At 42.6% G+C, this 20,159-nt stretch overlaps 1 protein-coding gene across 1 annotated transcript in view; it reads left to right on the top strand.

The window, feature by feature from the left end:
• CLSTN2 (calsyntenin 2) overlaps nt 1-20,159 on the top strand; it is a gene marked incomplete at its 5' end in the record, with an annotated part of 143,569 nt that overhangs the window by 108,155 nt on the left and 15,255 nt on the right. The window contains 4 exons of the mRNA XM_015410274.1: nt 4,905-5,071; nt 10,645-10,793; nt 11,485-11,711; nt 20,114-20,158. Coding sequence (XP_015265760.1) covers nt 4,905-5,071; nt 10,645-10,793; nt 11,485-11,711; nt 20,114-20,158 — 588 coding nt within the window. The remainder of the gene's footprint in view (nt 1-4,904; nt 5,072-10,644; nt 10,794-11,484; nt 11,712-20,113; nt 20,159) is intronic.

Raw genomic sequence — 20,159 nt, 5'->3', positions numbered from 1 at the left:
ACAAATGGCTAACGTTATAAGACAGTATTATCAAGGTTTGCCATGTAGAGACGAGATTCGTAATTTTTACCCCATTAACCCCATGAAATAATACATTTATGTCTTTTTAGAAGGTCCTTCTGTTAAAATGTGACGATTTGTAATATTTACTGATTTAGTTTATAACTGTTATTGAGTTGCATTCTCATGAAGTTGTATCTTTGTTATGTCTTAATTTACTTTGGATGCAAATCATTAATAAACAAGTTAAAAAGCAAAAAAAAGAAAGAAGAAGAAGCGACAGTTAGAACCGGATATGGAACAATTGATTGGTTTAGCATAGGAAAAGGAGTACGACAAGGATGTATATTGTCACCTTGCTTATTTAATATATATGCAGAGTACACCATGTGAAATGCTGGCCTGGATGAATCACAAGCGGGAATTAAGACTGCTGGGAGAAAGATCAACAACCTTAGATATGCAGACGATACCATTCTAATGGCAGAAAGTGAAGAGGACCTAAAGAGCCTCTTGCTCAGAGTGAAAGACGAGAGTGCAAAAGTGGGCTTGAAGCTCAACATCAAAAAAAACTAAGATCATGGCATCTGGTCCCATCACTCCTTGGCAAATACAAGGGGAAGTCGTGGAAGTAGTGACAGACTTCACGTTCCTGGGATCCCAGATCACCGCAGACTGTGACAGCAGCCATGAAATTAAAAGACGCCTGCTCCTTGGGCGGAAAGCGATGGCGAACCTAAGGAGCATGATAAAAGATAGAGACATCACCCTGCCAACAAAAATCCGCATGGTCAAAGCAATGGTATTCCCAGTAGTCATGTATGGCTGCGAGAGTTGGACTATAAGGAAGGCCGAGCGCCAAAGAATAGATTATTTTGCACTATGGTGCTGGAGAAGACTCTTGAGAGTCCCTTGGACTGCAAAAAGATCAAATCAGTCAATCCTCAAAGAAATCAACCCTGACTGTTCCCTGGAAGGCCAGATAATGAAACTGAAGCTCAAATACTTTGGCCACCAAATGAGAAGGGAGCACTCACTGGAGAAGACCCTGATGCTGGGAAAGATTGAAGGTCAAAGAAGACGGGGACGGCAAAGGATGAGATGGTTAGACAGTGTCATAGATGCAACGAACATGAAGTTGAGCAAACCTCAGAGGACGGCGGAAGACAGGAAGGCCTGGCGTGATCTGGTCCATGGGGTTGCGAAGAGTCGGACTCGACTGTGCGACTGAACAACAAAGCGGATCCAAAGCTTATTTTAGTGAGCGTTGGGCTTCTGTTTGACAGAGTGGTATGATAGTACATATTTAATTTTAATGATATGTGGCCAGTTTCAACATAATATTTTTTTTGGATTCTTTTACATGAGTGTTTGACATAATCCTTGTCCATGGATAAGAACAACTTGGATGGTCTTATCCTGTGTTTCTGTTCAAGTGACTGCCCACCTGAGACCACTACCACTGTCTAGCCGGGATCTGCTGCATGTGCAATAATAGAGGTAGGTTCAAGTCCAGTAGGACCTCAGAGACCAACAAGATTTTCAGGATATTATTTTTTGAGAATCAAAGCTCCCTTTGTCAGATACAGTAACTGATGAAGGGAACTTTGTCTCTCTCGAAAACTTATACCCCAAAAATCTTGTTGGTCTCTAAGGTTCTACTGGACTTCTATCTAGTTCTTCTATTGCAGGTCAACATGGCTACCTTTCTGGAACATAATAGAACTAAAATGTTTAAAAGCCAACTGATCCTAGATATTATTAATACAACTAAAAATCCTTTTTTGGATCAGCAAGTGTTCATGCCTTCCCAAACCTAGTCCAGTGAAGCATATAAACTTTCCCCTCCGAATTGCCAGGTCCAGAATCTCCTTTAGCAACTCTCTGAACCCCCTTTTCCTGTACAGTGTTCAAGGGTGATATTCTTAGATATGAACAAATTCTACTGGCTACATTCCATCATCATTTTTCTGATTATCTGCACAGAACATTCCATTTTGGCCTTTCATCCTTCTCTTTAGTTCCCCCCCCCCCCCGCATTTTGTCCTAAAATTGTATTTGAATAAGTATTACAAAATATGACATATTTTACCTCTGAAACTATCTTTACTGCACTATTCAATATGATATTTCATTATGTGTTCGACTGAATGAGCATTGCAGTCATATAGTGTTCCCCAAGGTATGTGGCTTATTTGGGTAGAGTGAGATGGGAGGCATGAAATACTGGCCTCGGAAATAAGCTGCTGCTCCCCTGGTTACATAGCATAACAAGCTTCTATATGTTCTGGCATTGCATCAAAACATGTACAAATAAATACATAACAAAATATATATTAGATAATTTTGTAGCCAGGTAAATAAGAGTAGCAAAAGGGAAATATGCAGTCTCTGTTGCATTGGCAGTTAAATCAGTGGAGAAAGTCAGAGGTAAAAAATATCATGAGCATCCCTTGGAATCTTTTTCCTCCCATGCACAGTAAAAGTGCTCTGCCTATCCCCTCGCAAGAGGAATCCACAGCAACCAAACCTCACCCAATTGAGAATGCCATGGTAGCCCCAAGTTTAGCAGGACCCTCTTACCCTTTTCTCTTGAGCAGTCCTATATAGCAGGCAGATAAGAGGGCCAACTGCCCAGGTGTCCTCCTGCAGAGCTTGCTCCTGAAAGATGAAGGCAGGCTGAGAGGGAAACCAGGCACCCAAAGAAGATGTCAGCTGTCAGCACTAGACATCAGAAGCTTAGAATGACTGGAAGCATCAAGCTGGCTGGCTGAAGAGTCATGACTGGGGTGTGCCCAAAAATGTGGGGGTATACTGATTGGGGTGGTAGGCGCTTACTTTATATGTAATGCTGGTTAACCAAGAATTCTAGATAATCAAGTGCTGGATCCCAGGGATAAGAAAAAGTACATAGACAAACATAGTCTATGTGGGCTACTGTCCAAAGTGAATTATATGCTGGTAGATCTATATAAAGATTAATAAAGTAACAACAATAGGCCTCAGACTGACCCAACAGTGCCATCTGAGCATAAACTTTTCAAATCAATGAGTACTATTCAATTGCTTGTTTCATTCCCCAAATATGATCAAAATGATTCTTACTTGGGATTACTCCCAAATGATTAATTTCCTTGGTGTGAAATAGTTTTGTTTTCTTTTTCTTCAGCAGCCAGTCATTTTCATTCAGGTTCTAAGAGGCATATTGCAATGCATATAAAAGCTGAACAAATTGGTAGAAAGATAATTTGATAATTTAACATCAACTAATAGTATATTGCTTTATATGAGATTTGCTGTTCCCAGAAAAAAATTAAGATGATGTTTCTATTTAGTTGATTGTTGTTTTACAGTTTCTTCTATCTATAGAATTACTTTATTAATTTGATGTTTAATATAATGAGTTTTCCATCACATGCTGGGGCAGGGGGGGGGGCTGAGACCTTGTATGCCATGTTTGCTATGAGTTTGTGTTTTACAGGTGATTTATATGCCTCTAAAAACAGGAGACTGGGGTAATGGAAATGGTGTTAGAACCTTAAGCATAATGGTGAATGTCTGTCAGCAAGCTGCCAAATGTTGTGATTATAGTGATGTCTGGTGTATGCACTCTGCACACGCTTTGTTCCTGTGGATTGTAACCTGTGTAATTCCCTCCTGCTTTGTGAATTGTTTTCCCCCTCGCTTAGCAACCCAGACGCATGCTCAAACGTAGAGCTTGTTAGGGAACCATGCAACATTCAAGGCCGAGCAGGTGTGAGATAAGGAGAGCAACAGCTTTTTGTTTTAATTAGCAGAGCCTGAGAAAAGCTTAGTAAAGATAACTGAAGCGTTTTGGTTCTCAGCAGTTTGGCGCTTTGAATCCCCAAGTGGGAAATAGACTCATTGGTTTAGCAGCGTTTTGAAATCCATTTATATCTCTTGCCATGAGCCTTCCATCTATATATCTAATAGTCAAGTGGCCCCGTGAGTGTGGATCGCTAAATCAGCGCTCCGGGGCCACCTGGGGGGCAGGGGAAGGTTTGTGCACGCGTGGGCCAGTCCCCACGTGTGCACAAAAATACTAAAAGTTGGAAAAAAATTCGGGGGGATGTTTAAATCCCCCCGAAAGTGCAAGAGCGTCTCCTGCACGTGCGCAGGGGACGCTCTGGAACGTCGCCACCGCTGCCGGAGCCGGGGGGTGGGGAGAGAGAGAGAGAGTGCGAGGTGCCTCAGAGACGGTGAGGGGGGGAGAGAGCCGGAAAGAGACGGAGCCGAGGCCCGCGCAGCTTCCAAGCCGCGCGGCCCTCGGGTCGGAGCCGGTGGGGGGGCAAAAGAGAGAGGGGGCAGAAACAGAGAGAGAGACTGAGAGAAAGAGAGAGAGTGTGGCGAGAGGGGGGGCGAAAGAGAGAGAGAGTGGCGAGAGTGGGGGCGGAAAGTTCAATTATGATGGAAAGAGAGGTCAGACAAAGCAATGTAATTTTCTACCGGTGCAAATCTTACTAACAGGTACAGAACACATGGCATTTTGCATACAATTGATATATAGGCTTCCTGACAAAACATTCTGTTTGCACTCCCATCAAATGGCAATTGTTCCAATGAAAAGATTATGCAATGCGAGTATCGCGGGTCCCCGTCTTGTGTCATTCTAAACAGAAACCTTTCTAGTGACTCATTGATTCAATAAAATCCTCTTTTCTACAAGAATGACTACGTTGTTTTAATGGGACCTTGACAATGTCTGAATAACTGCTTAAGCCATATTTTAGTTGATATTCTGATCATGATAAAATGGCAGTGGAATGCTCACTGTGTCTGCTTTGAAAGGCCATGTTGGAACACCTGATAGTCATAAATAAATCCCTATGCAGGCATTATTATCAGTGATGATTTGCACTTCTTGTTTTGTATTTTTTAAACAGGTGGTGAAGTCACTAAACCCAGATTTGCTCAATATTTTCATGGCAGCCTTGCCAGCCTTACTATCCGACCAGGCAAAATTGAAAGTCAGAAAGTGATTTCCTGTTTGCAGGCCTGCAAGGAAGGTCTGGATATTAACTCCCTGGAAAGTCTTGGTCAAGGAATAAAGGTGAGGGATGAACTGACATTATCTTTGATAACATTTAAAGCTGATTTATAAAGTGGAGAGCAGAAGGCAGAGTACGAATGTACTCCCAAAAGCAATCTCATTTGCCATAAAGACATGCAAGTAAAGCATGGAACCAAAGGGAAGGTGTAACACTGCAAAGAATAATGCTTCCATTATTTCTAGTATAAACCTACAGAAACTAGATACCATGGATGTTTTTCCAGGTCATTTTCTCAATGTAACTAGTATTCTATACTGAAAGTGGTTCTCTTTCCATCAGATCCAGCACAGTTGGTGGGGGGCACTACTTGTGTCAAGGGGTATGTATGTGTTAGTCAACAGCTGAAAAATAACTATGATAAAAAAAATTTAAAGCAATGCTTGGATCCAGAAAGCAGCCATCCCCCAGCTGCACCATCCTTATGCCACATCCCATATAGTTCTGAATGGTTTCCTGGCCCACAGGAATGGGGGTAGAGTTGGAGGTTGCAAGGGACTCTACTAACATGTGCTTTGATCCAAACCAACAATGGCTGTAAACATGTAAAAGATTCTACCACTCTTACCTACAGTAAGTGTTAGAGAAAACTGCAAGATATGGAAGGTGGTCATTTCAATGCACATAGATAGAAAAAACTAAAACAAAATTATCCTTAACCAAAACTCTGATTTAAGTTCTTTCAAAATGGTGTGCATTCTTTGTGTTTGATTCTCTTTGTACACTCAGTCTGTGACAGTGCATAGAGAATGCATCTAATCATTTTCATGGAAGGTCTATGGATGTCACTGTAATCACTAATGAGATTCTTATATACATAATGTTATTATAAATGTTATGCAAAAGTGTAAAAGATATAGACTAAGAGGGAGCTGGTAACCAGTCATGTTGTCTGTAAAATTCCAAAGACCTAATATTGGATTTCTATAAATGTAATAATATCCAAAATTAAACAAATTTTTTAAAGTATCCTCAGCAGTCACCTTTATATTGGAATGGTGGAAGCACTTAATCTGTCTCCATATATAAGAAAAATATAACAGCTGAGATCATACTTATTCAACAAAAATTAGAATAACTTCGTAGAAATATCTGGCTGGAAGAAAATGTGTATAAGTAGATAAGTTATTTATTAAAAATTTCTCATGCTCTCTGCCAGCCCTTGTGTCTCCCATGATCAATAGAAAACCAGTTTCTATGTTACTGTTGTCCTGTTTGAAGCCTACTATTCTTTGAAGCCTGTTTAAGGAATGCCAGGGTTGCTTGTCTTCAGTTTTGCCTCCAACAGCTGATCCAGTATGGACAAGAAGCTGTCTGTGTGATCTAGCTGTGGGATGGGAAAAAATGAATGCAAGAGTTTAATTTTTTTTTTAGCTTCAAAACGTTTTCAATCTCAGATCTACAACCTGGTAGGGTGCAACTCTCTTCTTTCATTTTTACCTTTTCAGCTGTTTTGAGAGTCAGTGACAGCATGAGGCCAAAATGAAAGAAGCTGTCAGAGAGAGGTCTCATGCAGTGCTTTCCTAGTTGGCCTGACAGTGACAGGTCTTGATGAAAGAACCACAGTTGCCCTTGGAGTGGAACAGAACATTAATTTAGCCAGATTGTTGCTGATTTTCAAAAATAGCTATATACAAATTGTACTTCCACATGAAATTGTACACTGATCATGAATGCACAATAGTAGTCTCTAAAAAAAATGACATTAAGAGTGCACTGATAATAGCCAATTTAAATAGTCAACAGATAGTCAATCTGTCTGTCTTAATAGTGTATCTGATTTGTATCATAATATGCATCTGTTATAATTTCAATAAACTCAACAACAAACAAAGAATGAATTTTTACAATTGCTGCTTTTCTATCCTAAAGAGGTGACAAATTAAAACTCAAAAAGACATGTCCACATGGATGCCATAGCATAAACAGACTTACACTGTCATACAGAAAAGGGCAACTTGAATGATAAAGGGGCTGGAACACTTTCCCTATGAGGAAAGGTTAAGGCGCTTGGGGCTCTTTAGCTTGGAGAAACGATGACTGAGGGGTGACATGATTGAGGTTTATAAGATTATGCATGGGAAAGAGCAGGTAGAGAAAGAGGTACTTTTCTCCCTTTCTCACAATACAAGAACTCGTGGGCACTCCATGAAATTGCTGAGCAGTCGGGTTAGAACGGATAAAAGGAAGTACTTCTTCACCCAAAGAGTGATTAACACTTGGAATTCACTGCCACAGGAAGTGGTGGCGGCTACAAGCATGGACGGCTTCAAAAGGGAATTAGATAAGCATATGGAGCAGAGGTCCATCAGTGGCTATTAGCCACAAGGTATAGATAGGGACTCTGGGGCAAGTGATGCTGTCATCTTGGTGCTTGGGGGGGGGGTCAACAGTGGGAGGGCTTCTAATGTCCTGGCCCCACTGGTGGACCTCCTGATGGCACTGGTATTTCTGGCCACTGTGTGATACAGAGTGTTGGACTGGATGGGCCTTTGGCCTGATCCAACATTGGCATTTCTTATGCTCTTATACAGTGCCATCCCAAGCAGAGTTACATCCTTCTAAGCCTGCTTGGGGTAGCACTAGTGGTTGCCTTCTTTGCTCACTTCAGGACAGCCCTTGGAAGCCAACTATGCCACTTCCACAGCCCATGCAGGTTCAAGAGCCTTTGGACCCATCTGCTCTAGCTGTGGTGAGGTAAACCTATTCAGTCTGAAGCACCAGACATCTGGGCTGCAGAGATTTGGGGCCAAACTACATGTTACATTTTTGACAGGTTGGGTCCAGGTTGCCTGGCTTGGGTTTCCCAGACCCAACTTGCTTTCTTTGCAATCACACAGCAGCTGCAGAGAAAGGCATTTTACGATTCCCCAGCAGACCAACTGGACTTTGGATGACAGTGTGGAGTGAGCAGGAACTCCTGCCTTTTCTGCCTGTGCCACTTTCATGAGAGAAACTTGTTCAAAACTGTAATGTATCAAAATAATGAAATGCCTCACCTAGTCCAGTTATAGTTGGATAGATATACCATACCAACCTGGCTGGTTGTAAAAAATGTGAGTTTATACATATGGATGGTGCCACGTTCTGAACGGTCCAGTTGGAAGTTTCACAGTCGACTAAGAGTTTGTTTATTGCTGGTAGCCAAAGGCAGTTACAATTTTAACACAAGAAATGACAGAAATTAAAGGGAAAAGTACAAGAACTAAGCAGAACCCAAAACATCATCATCATCATCATCATCATCATCATCATCATCATCATCATTAACAACAAGAAAAACAACAATAATATTGTACTTAAAACTGTGTCCAGCTGATATGGGTTTCAAGTTGACATGCTCCCTAGTAATGCAGACAATGCTGTAACAGCATTTCTCCATAATTTAAAAAGCCCTGCTAAAGGTACAGTTAGCTCTGCATGGGAGAAGACTCCATGCAAGACAACTGCTTGAACCTATCCCTATCTGCACAGCAAATTGTATCTTCAAAGGTGCTATTTAAATCCTGGAAGAAACTTTTTTGTGTGTGCAAAATTTATATCCAGACTTTCTGCCTTCACAAGGGCCACCAAGGCAGCTATAATTTTTTTTTAAAAAAAATCACATTTTAAAATCATTAAAACCAAAAAGGACGTCTACACATGATTAAAACAAATGAAATAAGAGCTGAAATATATACGAAAACATAAAAAACAATAGTAAAATCTTTGGGCAGGAAGAAGGGATACTGAGGGAAGGCCAAACATAACAAAAAAGTCTTCATCTGCTGACAGAAGAAGGCAACAGAAGGGAACAGACAAATCTCCATGGAGAGGGAGTTCCACAGTTTTGGTGCCATGACCAAGCCCTTCTCCTGGTTTGCCTCCCACCTTAGAAGGTGGGGACACCCAAAGCAGGGCCTTCAAAGATGACCGTAGTGGTCAGGTAGATTTATAAGGGAGTAGGTGGCCCTTCAGACACATCCTCTTGTGAATTAATCATCTTTTTCCCCGGTGATCATCCCATTTTTTTAATAGGGATGCCAGTCCCCAGGTGGGGGCAGGAGATCCCCGATTTTGCAGGCTCCTGCCCACCACTGGCCAGCTGATTGGCGGGGAAAAGCCCTGCCCCCAACGGCGAACATGCATGGCCACCCCTCTCCCTCCCTTCCTGTGAGATTTAAAGGGCCCTCCAGCTGATTGGCAGGAACACGTGGGTCCCTTTAAATGCTTTTTGAGGAGCAGGGGCCTCACATGCCTGAATTCCAAGGGGTGAATTTGCTGTTTGTAGTTCAGGCATGCAAAGCCCTGGCTTGCTTGGAATTCAGGCCTGTGAGGCCCCCGCTCCTCAAAAGACTTTTAAAGAAAAGGTTCCCTTTAAATTGTTCTTGCAAGCTGATGCAGAGGGCACCTTCCATGGGCCCATGTCCACAACGTGATGATGTCACTTCTGCATGATGTCATCTCACTGGGGACATCCCCGCCCCCTCCAGGAATGCCCCCAAAGTCCCCCACGAGGGAGGAGGCAGGACCTGGCAACCCTCATTATTAAAGCAGCCACATGAGGCTAATTAAAAACTATGGATAATTCCTATAGCAGATCTTTCATATTTCATTCAGCTTGGCCTGTAGGAAAAGAAGTTGGCCCTGCCTTATGGCCCATAGCACAAGCTTCAGTCCAGTTAAACTTTCAGCCTTTCTTCCCAGTTAGTGCCTTAGGAAAATAAATAAAATACTTGTAGTCTTCCTCTCACTTCTGAAAATACAGCCTGGTCTGCAACGCAGTAGAATGAAGTGGTGGAATCCTGATGTAGTACAGTGGACTATACTGGTTGAGATTACACATGAGTTATACTATTTTTAATGGTCTCCTACATTAATTAAGAATTTGCATGTTAAAAAAACAAACAGGTTGTAGCCTACCTTGTTTACGACTGCATAAGTTTTCTCTCTTATAGGGAGTGGTTTTATGTTGATTCAAAAACAGTATCCCCCAGTTGCAGTCTCATGTAGTACAATCCGTCCTCATCATATCAAAATTTCTATTGCTTTGTTCTGGTACCTATACTACAAGGTCAGTACCAAGACTGTGATCTGGTTGACCAGGATCTGATTTGCCTGGTAGTATATGAAAGCATGCTTCCAATTAAAACAAGGAACTATAACTAAAGTAACCCTATGGAAAATATATTAATGTCCTGCATTAAGCAGGATATTTTTGTGGATCATGCAGAGATATACTGACCCTCATATGTCATCATAATGAGCTGCAGTTACAGCTAAAGCACAATAGTTAAATATGAACAGTAGGGAAAATCATCTCAATACACAGCAGCTGCACTGACTTTTAATTTTCTTTTTCTGTTAATTATAGCTACAATAACTACTAAAATGTGTGGTAGATTAGTGCCTGGTGGGTGCTTGTTCTTAAAAGGCTTTTATGTACAGAGCAAATATTAGCTAATAAAATTACAGTTTTTCTTTACTTTATTAGGAATTTAACCAGTCTTTAAGAAGCATTCTTTAGAAATCTGTTATTCTAAGCATTTTTTCTGTATATCATCCCCAAGTACTAATTTTATAATCCCCCCACCAGTATCACTTCAATCCTTCTCAATCAGTACTTGTTATGGAAGGAGATGACATTGAGAATATAAATCAAGCTCTCCAAAAGGTCTCCTATATCAACTCAAGACAGTTTCCTACTTCAGGCATTCGCCGTCTTAAAGTCTCATCTAAAGTCCAGTAAGTTAAATTCATTAAGGTTGATTAATCCATCAATACTTTGGTAAATTTCATGTTACTTTGAGTTTTTAATAATGAAATATAAATATCCATCAAAGTTGGGCATTTACTTAATTGCCTAATTTGTTTTTGGGGTTTTTTTAAGAATTGCATTTAGTTTCAGAAAGAAATAATTTCAGCTATGGAGTCATTTCCTAATTCCTGCATGCCCATTGACTTCAGATAGAGTTCTGGGTGTGCATGAAATGGGATCCTGGTGCATTCAGTGTAAAGAGATGATTAGGTTCTTGATGCACTTTTAACAAGATAGCTGTATCAAGCCTCTTAAGTATCAGTTTGAGTACCTAATGTAAAATGTATAACAATTAGAAACCATCTAAACGCCTTTTAACTACTGACTGTTTGTTATATGTTCTTTAAGGGTTTGAATCTATGTGCAGTGGCCTTGCCAAAGATCCATGCCTGACAATGATATGCTTAGCTAGTGGTAATAAATGTGCTCCTCATGTTTACTTTGGCCTCAGAACAGTTCCATAGCTGATCAATGAGCAGGCACAAAAAGGGAAATATCCTAGGGGAAAAAATTTATCCTCTGGATGAACTGTTGTTCTTTAGATTTTGTATTTCCAGAAAAGGGAAGAATCTGTGTTAAAGCCTCTTCCATGAAGTTAATAAATAATATATTTTTCAGATGTTTTGGTGAAGATATCTGCATTAGTATCCCAGATATAGATGCCTATGTAATGGTGTTTCAGGCCAAGGAGCCCAAGATTACAATAAATGGAATGGATCATTTTGCGAGACCAGCTACACAATTTGAAAATGAGAGAGGTGTGAATCTCTTACCAGATATCAGAATTGTCAGCACAGTCACCAAAATGGAACATCCTCCTGACTTGAAAGAAACTACAGATAGAGGTTTGTAGGTTTTGTTTTAAGATTAGTTTTGGCTTCTGTGACAGCAGTGACTCAGCCACAGGGATCAAAGTAAAGAATGATACCGTGCTGAGAAGTTTCTCTATTGTATGTTTAATATTAAGAAGTAAACCCAGCTAAGATTGCTCCAGGTGTGATTGGAGTTATGTAGTCTTCTATAATCCAATAAAAGATGCTTCTACGAAGGAAGGTTAGAAATAAGTATGCTGAAATGCAATTGGTTCTGCAGGCAAATGTTCTTCACCTTTTGTAGACTTACTATATATACAATATATTTTGTAGACTTGGAATATATTGTAAACTTACAGTATATTTACTGATGCATTAATATCCCACCCTTCAACAAAGAATTGTTCCTAGGCAGGTTCAAAACGTTAATTACAGAACACACAATATAGTGGATAATAATAATAATAATAGCCACAGGAGACCTGTTGCAATAATGGCAAACAAATCTTATCTGTTTTTCCAGTTGTCAAATAATACCTTTTGGTTGAAGAAGAATATTAATGAGAGCATATATAATCACATAGATCCATACAAATTAAAGTGTGCATGTAACAGTCTATAATCTTTCAGTGATAATATCTTTAATCTATCAACAAAAGATTGTCTATGCATTATTGTTGTCTCATAGTTATCCAGTTGACTGCCTTAGAGGATAAGTGTAGTATCTTATTATAATAAATGTGTAAAAAAAGAAAGAAAGGAAGATGCACAAATGCAGATAGAAAGTAGCACTTTTGGAGATATATCAAGAGATTGTGTGGGATAATAGACCACTGTGACTATCATGGAGGACAATAGAGGCTAGCCAGCAGTACCATGCCACTTCTATTCTGAGGTCCCTTAACTGGCTGCCATTAGTTTCCATATCCATTTCATGGTGTTGGTGCTCACCTTCAAATGTCTTCATGACCTGGAGGTCACATAGTTGAAGGACTGCCTTTCTCTCCACGTTGTTGTGTGGCGGCTTTTCACTTCCCAGCAAGGTCTACACAGCCTTTGTCCAAGGGACCATAGGCAACAATCTGGCTCAAGCCAAGCCTTTTAATTGGGTGCCCTACGTCTCTGGAACAGTATACCAGAAAAGGTCAGGGGACTCCTACCCTCCTGGCTATCTAGTGAGGCTGAAAAACAGAACAGGTCCTAAGAGCTTTGGGGGCAGCCTAAAGCTGGACAAAGGGGAAACCCCCTGCTGATGTGTTTAGATTGGTTCTTGTATATGTTGTTTTAATGGGTGTTTTATTAAATAATTTTCATACAGTTTACCTATCTTGGCTCCTGAGATCCTCAGGAGAAAGGTGGCATATAAATATTTTTAAAGTGCCCCAGGAGCCCCCACCAGCCAGGTGAGTACTCCTGGCAACCCTAACATGGAGGTGCAACTGCTGAGCAGAAGGACTGACCCAAGTATTGAGGTGCCTCCTGTTCTGGATGGGATTGCATTCCTCTTACAGGAGTAGGCTTACAAGCTTGGGGGTGCTGATGGACTTGGAGCACCTGTTGGATAAGCAGTGGTGGTCAGGAGCACCTTTCACTGGCTTCAACTTTTCCTGGGGAGAAAAGATCCTGCCACTAGGGTGCATGTCCTGGTAACAACTTGTATAGGTTCCTGCAGTGCATAGTGTTTTGGGGGTGGAGCCTATAGAGGGTAGGGTTTAGGAATGGAAGGGACCTCAGCAGGGTACAATGTCATAAAGTTCACCTTCCAAAGCAGCCATTTTCTCCAGGGAAATGGCTCTCTGTAGCCCAGAGATCAGTTGTAAATGTGGGAGGTCTCCAGGCCTCACCTGGAGATTGGCAACCCTAGCAATGCACTTTACCTGGGTCTGCCTTTGAAGAGGGTCTGGAAAGCAGAGGTCATTTCGGGGGGGATCGCGGGGGATCTCAGTTCCCCCGGGTGAGGCACGGGGGGCGGGGCACATGACGAAGCCCCGCCCCCTGCTTCCGGCCGCCCCGCTTCCAGCCCTCATTCAGCCAGGAGGAGGCAGGAGAAGAGGGAGGGTAAGTTGCTTCCTCCCTGCCTCTCCCCCCCCCTGCCTGCCTGGGGCCAGGGAGGGCCTTCGCGGGGCTTCCTTGCACTCCCGCCGGCCGGGACCGTTGGGGGCGGGGGGTGTGGCCTTATGACACACTTCCGGTGATGTCAGGGGGTGTGGCATATGCTAATGAGTTATGCTAATAAGTTCCCCTAGCTCTTTTTCTACGAAACGACCCCTGCTGGAAAGTATAACTTGTACAGAATGCTTCAACAAGGAGGTTGACTGGAATAGATCGTAGGGGCCATGTCCCTTCAGTCTTGTTCTATCTACACTGGCTTCCAATTTGCTTCCAAGCAATTCAAAGTGCTGGTATTGACCTTTAAAACCCTATATGGTTTGGGACCAGCACACCTGAAGTATCGCTTTCTCCCATAGGAAGCTACTCAACCATTAAGGTCATATTTGAAAGCACTGCTTCAGGTTTCTCTGTTACCTGAGGGTCAAGGGGTGGCAACCTGGGAAAGGGCCTTCTCGGCCATGGCACCAACACTGTGGATTTCCTTCCCCAGTGTGAATTGTTTGTCCCTGTGTATCAGTACCTTCTGCTAGTGGGTGAAAATCTTTTAATTTCATTTAGCATTTCCTTACTGGCCCGCCTTCATTTCTATGTTTTAATAGTCGCTTTGTTTGTGTGCGTTGTTTTTAAAGTTGACTATTAATCTTTTAAAACTGTTTACAGCCTTGATGGCACTAATTGAGTGGAAAGACAGGATTAAGTGTTTTAAATGAACAGTTTATCGCCTCCTCTTTGATTTTATAGGCTAAACATGAGTTTGCCCATCCTCTGAAACTGATTGAGGGTTTCCTCCTCTTAGTACCTGCATTAACAAGAGTTACACAACAGTTTTATTATCTTATCCTGTTTCATTGCTGCAGTTTTATCTGTTGATGGTCTTTGACATTTTATTGATTGTATTATACTATCATGTTATTGTCTATATAATACGCCACCCTGAATATAGTTAAATAAAGAGGCAGTAAAGGTAAAGGTAAAGGTTCCCTTGCTCGAAAGCCAGTCGAATCCGACTCTAGGGTTGCGGTGCTCATCTCTGTTTCAAAGCCGAAGAGCCAGCACTGTCCAAAGACGTTTCCGTGGTCATGTGGCCGGCATGACTAAACACCAAGGTGCACGGAACACTGTTACCTTCCCACTGGAGTGGTACCTATTTATCTACTTGCAATTTCTTGCTTTTAAACTGCTAGGTTGGCAGGAGCTGGAACTAGAGACAGGAGCTCACCCTGTCTTGTGGCACCCGGGTCTCGAACTACTGAACTACTGGCCTTCCACAGCCTGCAGTTCAGCGTCTTAACCACTTGAGCCACCGCAGCTCAAGAGGCAGTATATGATTTTAAATAAATGAGTGAATAAATACTAGCAGAAAAGCAGTACAATTAAACAGCAGCATCATGAGAAACAAAAATGAAATACAAGGGAGTCATAAAGGACAGGTGCGGGAGTAAGTTTGGTTCCCCCCCCCCCCGAGATCTCAAGTGACCAAAAGAAAGGAGTCTTGTGTTTTACAAAAAAAAGAGAAAAGAGGTGCATAGGCATGAAGATTTAAATAGTTCCCAACACACCTCTCTTCTTTGGTGTAGTGGTTAAGAGCGGCAGACTCTAAACTGGAGAACTGGGTTTGATTCCTCACACCTCCACATACAGCCAGCTGGGTCACCTCTCTCAGCTCCACCTACCTCACAAGGTGTCTGTTGTGGGGAGAGGAAGGGAAGGAGATTGTAAGCTGCTCTGAGACCCTGAGTGCAAGGCAGGGTATAAATATAATCTCCTCCTCCTCCTCCTCTTCTTCTCCTTCTTCCTATTCCTTTTCCACCTCCTCCTTCTCCTCCTCTTCTTTTTATTTGTCTTCCTCCTCCTCCTCCTCCTCTTCTTCCTCTTCCTCTCTGATTTTTGCCCTAGCTTGGCAAAATTGGTGAGTGCCCAAGAAAACAAATGATTTTCCATCTGAGTTATATACAGGATGGCACAAGATTTCATTCCCCCTTCATGTACACTTGTGATTTGCTTAAAAAGAGACCCTCCCCCCCACTTACTTCACACAGGAAAGGGAGGGACTGCCTGTCTTGTAGACCTATCAGGGCAAGTAGTGTTGTTTCAGCAAAAAGCTGCTACTGTTGTGCTTTCTAATGATATTGACATAATTCAGATTCTGAATCAGTAGTTCTCTTATTAAGAGAGATAATTTGATCCTTCCTTATCATTGATCTCTTACATTTTATCTGGTTTGGAGTCTGTGTATTAACCTATATCACACACTTTAGTCTATATCACACACATCTGTGTATCAACAGGACTCTGCCAGCATCAGCCAAGGAATATTAATGTATTTGAAGGACTTAGTGCACATATGAGTCATACCTGAATCTGAAAATTAATCACTCTATGATCAGTTAAAGCAAAGCTGGGTATGCTTTTTATGGTTTCCTGGATCATCTTATATTCTCATAGCAAAATAGGCCAGTCCTTGGATATTTAAATCTGGTGATTGGAGCTGTTAATACATTGGGGAATTTTAAAAAGCTGAAAACAATAAAAGGGGCTCCTGTGGTTTTAAGCTACAGATTCCGTCAGTGGCTGCTGCTAGGCAACCACAGTATTCCAAGCTGGTTTTCTCTGAGTTAAAGGCAGGGGGAGGGGGCAGTGCCCTTTCCAGGCCTATTTTGCCCTTTGACTAATTAGGGACAGGCCTGACTAGGGTCGCCAGCTCCAAAGTGGGAAGTTTCTGGAAATTTTGGGAAGGAGACTGAGGAGGTCAGGGTTTGGGGAGGGGAGAGGCCTCAGCCAGAGAGTCACCTTCCAAACAAGCCATTTTCTCCAGATGGACAGATCTCTGTCATCTTGAATTCAGTTTTAAGTCTGGGAGATCTCCAGGTCCCACCTGGAGGTTGGCAACTCTAGGCCTAGCAGCAACCACTGGCTGACTTGATACCACCTGACTTGCATAACTCATCTAGGCTTGGCTGCTTGCTACTGTTCAACAGCAGCCATCCTGTGAAAGCCAGTGTGGTATAGTGGGGTTAGAGCTTTAGAATATAGTCTGGGAGAGTGAGGTTCAAATCCCCATCTTGCTGTGGAAGCTCCCTGCGTGATTTTGGACCAGACACATACTTTGAGACTAACCTACCCCACTGGGGTTTTGTACAGATAAAAAGGAGGAAAGGAGACTAACGTAAGCTGCTTTGGTCCCCACTGCAGAAAAGGGTGGGGTATAAATGAAGCCAATAAATAATAAATATATTTGAAAATGGGAGGCAAATAAAAGGTAGGTTGCTGAATGGCTGAGAAGGAGAGAATAAGGCAGGTAATGGAGGGGATATCCTCTCCTTCCCCAGGGGGAGGGAAAGGGCAAATAGTGTGTGGGGAATACAAGGGAAAGTCAGGCACCCCTCACAAATCCTTCAGGGTTCCCTACCATGCAAGTGGGCCTGACCCATGACTGGCACCACACAAGTTGGTCACAGTTTTCCTAGGTAGAGGCTGCCCGGGGGGGGGGGAGAGGGAAAGGTTAAGACAGAGTGGTAGATAAAGGTAGGTTGGCTGTTGGATGGGAAGAAGATAAGGTTGCCAGCTCCAGTTTAGGAAATTCCTAGAGATTAGGGGTTGGAGAGGAGAGGAGAGGAGCGACATCAGAGGGGTATAATGCCACAGACTCCATTCTCCAAAGTCCTCCATGGGGACTAGGCTTGCCAACCTCTCGGTGAGGACTATAGATCACCCAGAATTACAAATGCTCTCCAGATGACAGAGATCAGTTCCCCTGTGGAAAATTGCTGTTTTGGAGGGTGGATTCCATGGCATTATACTCTGCTGAGGTGCTTCCCTCCCCAAACCTCGACTTCCCAAGGCTCTTCCTCCAAATGTCCAGGAATTTCCCAACTTAGAGCTGGCTACCCAATTAGGAACTGATCTCTGTAGCTGGGAGATCCCTTATGATTCCAAGAGATCTCCATTGGCAACCCTAGAAGGAGAGAAGGAAACAGGAAAAGGGGAGAGGCTATGGGGGCTTTCAGGAAATGGAAAGAGGAAATAGTGGGGGAGGGAGAAATGAGATGCCTCTCACAAGTCCCTGCAGGTTCCCACTGTCAGCGTATTGGAAGCGCAAATAATGACTCAATACAGAGTTGGCTAGTGCTGAACTATTTACAGTGGTTTATTTACAGCAATATATACATACAGTCCATATAACATTTGCAGTATCCAATTCTCCAGGCAAACTGACGAAGTGCTTCACATATAATCCAATTCATAAGAGTGATGAAGAACACACAGACTGTACTGAATATATACGTCTCAGCACCAATCAGATTGAAGTGCTGACTCATGGTGACAGTAGTCAGGATGATGCAACCTATGCTCTGGTGACTTGTCACATGACACTCCATCTGTCACCACAGATCAAGATGATCTAATAGACTACCTTTACCTTGGCTGTCATCTTGCTTGCTATACATCATAGCATGCCATCACCCACTTGGCCTTCATAATGTTACAGATTATAAGAGACAAAGCAGGACCTGCATGGACCTTGTGGGAGTGGCCATCCCATTCTCCTTGCTTTTGATTCTCCCTCTCTCCCCCCACTACTTTTCACAGTCTCCCTCCACTACCACTTCTTACTTTCTGTATCTTTTCATCACTTTGGTGATTCCTCAATGCCTAGTGTCACTCGTCCTCTCTCTTTCTCTCTCCTTTTCCCTTCCCACAGACCTACTGTCACTCTCCCTTTCTCTCTTTCCCCAATGCCTACTGTTACTTTTCTGTCTCTCTTTCTAATAGAATGATAGAGTTGGAAGGGATCACTAGGGTCATCTAGTCCAGTCCCCTGCACAATGCAGGAAATTCACAACTACCTCCCCCCACACCCCTAGTGACCCCTGCTCCTCCCTTCCCCCATTCCTACTGTCACTCTCTTTCTCTTTCCCCCATGCCCACTGTCAGTCCTTCTTTCTTTCTTGGTCTGTCTATTTCTCCTCCTGTGCCTACTGTTACTCCTCTCTCTTTCTTTTCTCCCTCCCCAACCCCATCACTCTTTTTTCTCTTTTCATCTCCCCCATGCTTGGATTCTACCTTCTAGCTGAGCCTCCACTCCCCCCATCAAGTGAATGCAGCAGGGGGGAAAGAGTGGGTTCTATGGTGGGAGGCAGGGAGAGGTCCCACAGAGGGGGTAGCTCCTCCTCTGGCAGCATGGTAGGTGATGGTTGCAACTGCTAGCTCCTCCTCCCCTGCAAGGAGTGTTGCTGCCTCAGAGGTGGGTGTGGAGAAGCAGAGACGGCAAGGCTTATGCCGATGTTGTCAGTGGCCCCACCTGCAGTGCTGCTGCCTAACCACCTCAGAGGCTAACAAGGAGAGTTAGCAATGGCAGGACTCATGGCAGTTACTCCTCCCCCATCCACACCACTGTTGTTGCTCCCCCACCCTCAGCATTGCTGCCTCAACTGCCTCAGAAGCTGCTGAGGAGGCATGGTGGACAGCAGTGGTGGTTCTGTACAAGTGCAAAGAGGTTTGTTTTGGGGGGAGATTCCTCCCCTCTATTTTGGGTAAGATTTTTAGATTTTTCTACAAACCTGGGGGGTCCCATGTTTAAACATTATGCACACTCAGCAGAAAGCCACCATGGTAGAAGATTTCCTTGACCTCATGTAGGGGCATACATCAGCCCTCACTAACTATAGAATGAAGCTCCCAACACAGATTCCCTTTTTACAAAATGTATCATGAAACAGACCGTTAAAATCAGTTTTTCAGCCACTTGATGGCAAGTGGACCATTGAATTAAATAGAAAATCTTCATACTCTTTCTTCTGTGACAAGACAGCTGTTATCCTCATTGATGAAGAAGTGAATTTAAACTTCAGGTTTTACAACTGAAGAGAATTCAAAGTACTGTGGTATTTCTATTCATGGTCATGCAGTTCCACAGACCATAGGATCTATTCTGATTCTTTATGGGCCATAAAATAACTGAATTATTTGTACTGTCATGGAAGGAGGATTAATGTACTGTCCAGCTCAGTTGGTGTCAATGCACATACACAACGGAACAACAAAATTATCCATCTGTGAATTGGCTTCCAAGGTTAAGTGTCTGTGCTGTATTTCCAAAATAGTTTTGAGGGTTTTTATGGTGCTATTACATCTTACAGTTGCCTCAATATTTTATACCCTTATCAGTCTTGTGTTAAACTTTTAAACATGTGTTGTTTTAGGCAACATGTAAATAATTTTTTCAAGAACTGTTCTTTTAGAAAATGGGTACCTTTATGGTATATCACATAGCATAAATTGTTTTTCACCTTTGGGTTATCTTTTTTTCCCCCTTTCCTTAGTGCACAAGCCAGTTATGTTAGAGGAAATGCACCACAATTTGGATTT

The sequence above is a fragment of the Gekko japonicus genome, unplaced genomic scaffold, assembly GCF_001447785.1.
Source record: "Gekko japonicus isolate JY-2015 unplaced genomic scaffold, Gekko_japonicus_V1.1 scaffold1292, whole genome shotgun sequence".
Classification (NCBI taxonomy): Eukaryota; Metazoa; Chordata; class Lepidosauria; order Squamata; family Gekkonidae; genus Gekko; species Gekko japonicus.
Note: the sequence above shows the minus strand (reverse complement) of the source record. Positions and strands in the feature narration are given on the sequence as shown.